Below are 7,630 nucleotides of genomic sequence, written 5' to 3'. Positions count from 1 at the left end.
TAGGGAAAGTGTCCTCTGCATATCAAGCACTTTTGCTGCAGGAACTGGCAGGCTTTCGGTATACTGCAGTAAAAAAAAATCTGATCATACACACACATGGGCGTGTGCACACACACATGCACACACAAACTGGATTATTACATTGAAGTCTTGACTAGTTGCATAGTTGGGGGTGGGGGTCATTTTTCTTGGTCTTAATAGATATTGGTTCCCTGTGACTGGTAGGATGCCCTACCAGATAGACCAATACCTTGAACCGTTGTGGCAAGTCTGAATGATTTGTTCGAAAGGGTGGGATTTGGGATTGTGTGTGTGTATAGGTCTTGATGCGATTGTCGTCCTGCACGTGGCTATGAGCCAACAAGTCCTTGTCGCTGAGAGTACAGGAGGGTTTCTCTTCTGTAAGAATGCAAATGGAGGCTACTTGTGGATGCAAGTCAGGCTAAGTGCTAGGCATAGTCCTCTGCAGTTGGAAGTCCCAAGTCCTTGTGTGCCCTTTCTTCTGAGTACATGGTAGGAAAGGGGGAGCATGAGGGCTTCAGCACTATCCTTCATGTGCCGGTGAAGGTCTTGGCTGAACAATCCACTTCTAATTCCTCATGGATAGGACCAGACAGGAATAAAATATCAACCAGATTTAACAAATGGTGGTGTGGGAGGGGTTTCCAAACTCCCTATTTCCATCAGGACTTATGCATGTGTCTCTGTAAGTTCAACTCCCCCTGCTATCCCCTGTCTGTCCCCGTCCCCACCATGTGCATGTGGCATTGTTGCCCATTTTTGTGCTTCACCACAGGATATGATTTTATTTCAGGAAAAGCACCTGGCTCAAGGAAGGGCAGGGGTGCAGCTCCCTCTGCCAGGGGGAGAAGACTGGCCTTACTCTGCACCCCACTTCTAAGCTGATCCACTCTGCGCCACTGGACTTAATGAGGTGTTGCCTTTCGTTTGCAGGCTGTGCCTTCCTAACGTACTGCGAAAGGGAGTCCGCTCTAAAGGCCCAGAGTGCACTGCATGAACAGAAGACACTCCCAGGGGTGAGTCCAACTTTCTGTCCTCATCTGACCTCGTGTATAGCTGATGTTCCCATTTTGGGGGTTGGATGATGAATGACTGTTGTTGCTTCGATGAGTCATTATTTGCACTGGGCTAATAAAATCAACGTGCCGCAATCCAGCCTGGACGTTTCTACATGCACACACAACCGGCTGGTGAGATTCAGACATAGGCAATGGAAATAACCCATTGCAGTCTGGATGTTGCCATCCTCACTCGAGCGAGCAAGCAAGATCAGTAGGTTCATTCAAGCCCTCCGGTGCGTGAGCGTACACGCACGCGACGTAGCACCTCTTCTAACTGTCTTCCACGAAGCAAGGTGTGGCAGCAGAAAGAAACCAATCAAATTATTGAGTTATCACAGAATGAAAACATATTCCTGATGACAAAGTGGTTTGATTCAATTGCTTTAGTATTCAAGCAGCTGTAGCAGATTGGAAAGGCAGCGAGACAAGGAGAAAAGAGAGAGAGAGAGAGGAGACGAACATGAGATAATGAGGAAAATTATTCACATGAGCAAGATCTGAGGTTCAGACAACACAAGCAGAACTAAGAATAGAAACACTGCTATTAGGGGAAACCCTGCCCTGCAGGGTGGTTGGGGATGGGATCCTGGGGGCTTCCAGCTCAATGATGGGAGAGGATGAAGGCAACACTAAGGATAGGGGGGAAAGAGAAGTGAAACACTGAGCTGAGTGTAGATGCATTGGGGTTTGCTTGGCTGCTCTGTCACCTGGGGGAAGGACTGAGGCCTAGGGAAGAAAAAATAGGGCAGTCCAGAAGGAATTGGGGAGAAGGGGGTTGAAGGTGCATTGGGAATGATGCAGTTAGGAGAAAGCTTGTTTGTCTAGACAGTTCTGCTTGGAAAAAAAACAAAAAACCAAAAAAACCCCAAACCTTATTTGCCTATATTTTACCTCTGTGTGTGAGCTGGGAGATGCTGCTGAAGTATACAAGTTGCTATCAACTTGTGAGGAATGCTGCTCCTGAGACTTCCCTTGTCCCGTATAGATCTCTGCTTACCTCTCTCTTTGTCATCTCGCCAATGCAGAGATGTGCTTACTCATCTGGCCCTACATTCGTCATAAAGGGCATGCCTTATGTAAATACATATATTTTGTTCCCTAAAAATACCTTGCTGTCAGGTGATGTCTCCATCAAAATAGTTCATCCAGAAACTGGTTAGCTGCAGCTCTGTCTGAACCATCTCAGTGGCTCCAGTCCTATTGTTACTTCTCTCAAGTGATTTCCTCTTTTTCTTTGCAGTCTCTCTCTCTCCCTCTCATTTTTTCCATGCCTGAGACTAGCTGCAGAGTAAAGCATAAGTAAAAGGGAGGGGAAAAATCATAAAGATTAGATTAGGGACATTTCAAACCATGGTTCCTGAGCCGAGATTGGATTGAGCCGGTTTTAGAGGGGCAGACGTAAAACAAAATCAACATTTCAAAGTTAATCCATATGGAAAGGATGAAGCAGGTGGCATGAGTTTCAAAGTTACAAAGTATGCAGTAACATCCATTAATTTTGGAAGCTGTTGGGCACTCGAGACTTGAAAATTGGGACACTTAGTCCAGCACAGGACTCGTGCCATTTTTCTACGGCTGGCGTCTTATTTCGGAGGTGTTGCTATAAAATTGGAATATCTCCACAAGAGACCATGGGAGTTGCTTTGTGCTCACCATGTTTAGAAAATGGGGATAGGTTGCAAACCTGAGATTTGTGTAGGAACTTTTAAACAGCCAAGCTCTTAGGGTGAAACTTGGCCGTCCTAAAACCAATTGCAAAACACAAATTGATGATTACGGGGCCAGAATTTCACCCTTGGGGTTTTACTGCTGGTCTGGTGATGCTCTGAGAACCTCTCTTTTTATTAGCTTTAGACCTCATTTGCATCCTTTATGAATCGAGACTAATGCACTGACTTCAGAAGTGTTATTCCTCTTGCATGCCCTAAACTGAAAGATCATTGAGACTACAATTTGTCCCAACAACGAATGATGGATACACCCTGTTTAAAACAGCAGCCTGATTTAATAAACAATCCTTAAAATCTAGTAGCTCCAATTCTTCTCGTTTTAATTTGACTATTCCCATCCACCCCCACTGCTCCAACACACACAGCCGCCTGGCTGTGGCCATCTCTTCACCAAGTTCCCGAACTCAGCCTCTGAATGATGTCACTGTAGTTTATTTAAGGAAACCATCCTTGTCTTTTGATAAACTATCATGCCTAGGTACTGTTTTATAGCTCCTAAGTGAGTAGCAGAGAATTATTTATGACATACCTAACTGTGCTTGATAACATGCCCTGGCAATATCAAGCATAGTTCATCACCATAAAATAAGAAGCACTCCTTAGGTCAAGGGTCCAATCCTCTCTTACAGGAGTTCACAAATGACACATATATAACACATTGTCTTGACCTGCCAGTATCAGTGACACTAACAATACTACCGGGGAAGTATGAAAATAATTAATAAGCCCAGTATGGAAAAGTGGGGGAAAAAGGACATGTTTGAATTGAGGCCTTTTCCTCCCTGTAAAATGCATAGGACCTTCCCTTGCATTCCTTCCCCATGTGTATCTGCTATTATAAAACACAGAATTGAATAATTTTTAATAACATGCACGTAAATGCAAATGTATGGAAATGGCGAGACACCAGCATTTTGTGCCCAGATCCAGGCATCTGCCTCAGCTATGTATCACTGTGTTTTTAGTGGAGTGGTTACATGCACATATTTTACAGTAATTACTTTGTGGATGTGCTTTGTAAGATGACAGAAATATGTTTCACGTATTGCCATGTTATATGTGGGGCATAAAGTCATCTTGTGGAATAATCAAAAGACTTCCAAGCAGGTATGTGTTGATTAATCACGCCTTTATGGTATTTGGGGTTTTTGGGTCCCCCCCCACCCCCAACTGGGGGCGGGGGAGGTGGTGAGGGAGGAAGGGAATTGTGATATATTTTCTGTTCCAGTGGCTGCAAAAATATCTAAAAGATCAAATTGTTAGTGAACACCCTTTGATTGAATACATTAGACTGTTTGGACAGTTGGGAAGTCTCGCTTGTCTAAAAATGAAGGGGTAAGACACAAGTGTGTGTGTGTGTGTGTGTGTGTGTGTGTGTGTGTGAACACTATTGTGAGCATCGGGCGATTTCAAATTCTAACATTTACTAGTGATTGTTTATTTTACATATAATAGAGTATTTGGATGAGGAAGTATATTAGTTCTTTAATAATTTATAGAAATGCTTTGATGTTGCAGTAATTACATTAAAGGTCACATATCAAAGGTAATTTGGGTGAGCAGCTGTGATGGTTTCTCAGAAGCAATCAATATTGCTGTCCGTGGTGCTGATTTCACCAAGGGGACTGCCAGATTAAAGGAGGCTTATTACCAGCCAGACAGACACAAGGGAAATCAAGAACAGATTGGAGTGATGCACTATTCTCTTTCCCCACCTATAATTAACACTGTTCACCATAATCTGTGCTAATCCTCCATACTGGGAAAACCACTGACTTTTTTTTTTATTTTTTTTTTTTTTTATCACAAAAGCAAATTAGGGAAGGTGGGACATTTTGGGGAGAGTACAGAACGGGTGTTGATTTGCCTGTGGGGTTTCTGATTCTGGCAAATCTCAAAGATAAAAGTACAACGTGAAAAATGTATTTGAGGCTGGAGGGGAGAGCAGCAATGTGATCCAGACGATGACAGTCCAGGGGACATGGGACTTATGCACTTGAAGATTTGGTTTACTCTTTTCTGTTGGCTCCACAGGAAATGAAATTAAGGAAATAAAATTATATTTTAAGTGTAGCCATTTTGATAACAAATGAGAGCAAAGTCAACTTTTTTGTTTGCTCTTTTTTTCTGAGGCTAACGTCAGAGGATAATGCTAAGAAATGTAATTATGCTATCAAGATCAACTTTTATTTATGACGCAAATAAACTGCACTCATGTATGATGAACACAATGACTTTTCCCCCCTCTCTGTGGATTTATCAGGCACAGGCAGGGCATGGGACATGCACTATTGGAAGGTGCTGCCTCTTTGTATTGCTTTAGAAACCACGCTATAAGACTCTAACAAATAAATATGAAAGTAAGTGGCTAGAAAACTGTGAGCCTAAGCAATTTGAGTTGCCTTTCCAACTTTCTAAATACCTTTTTAAATCCATTCTGTCTTTGCACTGAAAGAGGAACTGATACTACTGACATGGGATTTTTTTCATCTGGTTACAGACTTCATGTTTTGTTTCTAATATCACCGTGTCTCTCTTTGTCCTATTTTGCCACCCTAAACAGAAGTACAAACTTGACATTGCATTACACCTGGCTATTTTTGCAAAGCAAATTTGGGGTGAATGTGCAGTATTAATATCAGGAGGGGAGGCAAAGGGAATGTCATATGCATAGTATCAGTGACCATAATAACACCATCGTGGCCGTATGCATGGTATCTTGTTATACGTGACTGAAATCCTCATGCATGTTGTCCATGCCTTGATGAAATACATATGCATGTGTGATGACAATCACCCCTGAGGAGAGGCGCTTGCAAAAATCCATGCACCCCTTTAGTCCTCACAATAGACCTTAATTGGGAATTACACATTACCCAGGCCCTGCAAGAGCCCTGTGCATGTGGGGGATATGTCCTCCCTTCTAGCAGCCCTTATTGTCATTTTACATTAATGCACTTTTCAGTGCATCAAAGGATCTCCGAGACGCACGTTAGGAAACCATGAAGTCTTCTCTTGGCCTGCAATGCTGTGTTAGAATAAAAACTGTATTCCATCCTCCTCACCGTTCCCAAAGTTTTCACTACCAATGTAAATTGTAATTTGGTCAGCAGTAGCAGGCTGGAAGGGGTTTCCATTGATTAAAGTAGCCTGCTGAACACACAGGCTGCTTGCCATGCCCTTTAGATTTTGAAAGAAAACACATTTAATTGTTCCCCTGGGAGAAACATGCCTGTTTCCAAAGTTAAAAAATGAAGATGAAAAGAGTATTAAAACCAAACAAAACAAACACAAAACAAACAAACAAACAAAAAATGATTTGAAGGAAGAGACTTGCAAAAAGCATCGGGCCTGTAGAAATTCTCCAGCACTCTGAAATCACTGTGTCTCAACATCACGGTTAAAAAGATTTAAAAAAAAAAAAAAAACAAGAACAACAAAAAAATAAATAAAAAACCCTGGCTGACCAGAAGGTCAAAGGAATTTTTGGATCTTACTTCAGGGAAAGGGGGAGGCGGAAGGGGGGCACTGTTTTCCATTTACTAAAAACCCTGTAGTTTGACAGTGCTGCGCTGTTCGCCAGATGAGATGAAACACCTGGGTCCTATCTGCTTTGTAAACATTAAAGTTCCATTTCACTAGTTAAAGATTGGCTTCTGTATCCCCACTACAGCAGCCTCTGGAATACAAAGTAAACTCGCTCTCCATCTTCCAGTCCAAAGTATTTTGGAGAAAGCGGCTGCAATGTAAGCACCGCGTCAGAGACGGTGTGGGCCTGGGCCCGTCTCCACTGAGACCGGTATGCTCATTGCATGCGTGGCTTCTCATTAGCCCCCTTTTGCAGATTTCTAAAGGATGAGCAATGGGATCTCGGTTGCCTTCTGAGCTCTGGGAATGAAGACGTATGCATATAAATGTATGTGTATGCATCTATGTGTATATGCACCTAGAATTAGGGAAAACAACCACATTATAATGGTGATGGTGTGCTTCCCCATTTTTTTTTTTTTTTTATTTGACACCTTTTCATTTGCTTCTCTCAGGACAGTTTCCAAGCTATTCAACAAAAGCTGTCTTTGGACCTTCATTTGCTTTATGTGTTATTCAATGACAACTTTTCTCTTTCTGACGTGCCTGCCACAGAAGGATCAATCTAATTTTATGTACAACTGTAAAGATGAATGATAAGTAGAAAGGATTCAGGCAAGTACAAGCTGAATAAATTATAAAGGGCAAATGATGACAAGACTGGGGGTCCCAGGAGACAGTGATATGATAACAGAAACTAAAGACGAATTTATGATGGATGTAGTTAGCATGTACTGCGGCTGTTAATTCTTCAGGGTAGTTTTACAACTTCTTGTGATTGGAGCAATCAAAGTATTTCATTTTAAAGAGACGCTATATATTTTCACTTGTCTGCTCTGCATATTTGTGTGTATGGCCTCATTTATATGCATAGCAGTAAACTCCCATAGGCTAGTCAAGCTTACCTCCCATCAAAAGGTCCCTATTCTCCAAACCATAATGCCACTGTTTATGCATAAATAAATAGATAATGTGTAACGATCTGAGGGCAAACCTGGATCTCAGCAAAAATGTTTCCATTTTCAGAGTCACACGGCAATCAAATACACTCGGGGACTGATCCTGGGAGAGGCTGAGTGCCCTCAGCGCCCATCAAAGTCGGGCTTTCCGAATTGAGTTAGCTCTCAGGTCCCTGATTAAAAATTATATCTAACGAGTTTTAGGTAGGTCAGATTTGGGCTCCCGCTACTTAAAGAGCAGCTGATGCAGCAGCACAAAGTTGGAAGAAAA

At 42.3% G+C, this 7,630-nt stretch overlaps 1 protein-coding gene across 31 annotated transcripts in view; it reads left to right on the top strand.

Annotated features, from left to right (window-relative positions):
- LOC102368354 (CUGBP Elav-like family member 4) overlaps window positions 1–7,630 on the top strand; it is an 840,681-nt gene that overhangs the window by 102,538 nt on the left and 730,513 nt on the right. For all 31 annotated transcript variants that reach the window (XM_006022468.1, XM_025202782.1, XM_025202772.1 and 28 more), the window contains exon 2: window positions 955–1,037. In XM_006022468.1, coding sequence (XP_006022530.1) covers window positions 955–1,037 — 83 coding nt within the window. The remainder of the gene's footprint in view (window positions 1–954; window positions 1,038–7,630) is intronic.

The sequence above is a fragment of the Alligator sinensis genome, unplaced genomic scaffold (genome assembly GCF_000455745.1).
Source record: "Alligator sinensis unplaced genomic scaffold, ASM45574v1 scaffold801_1, whole genome shotgun sequence".
Taxonomy (NCBI): Eukaryota; Metazoa; Chordata; order Crocodylia; family Alligatoridae; genus Alligator; species Alligator sinensis.
The sequence above is the reverse complement of the archived record's forward strand: the minus strand, read 5'-3'. Positions and strand labels throughout refer to the sequence as shown.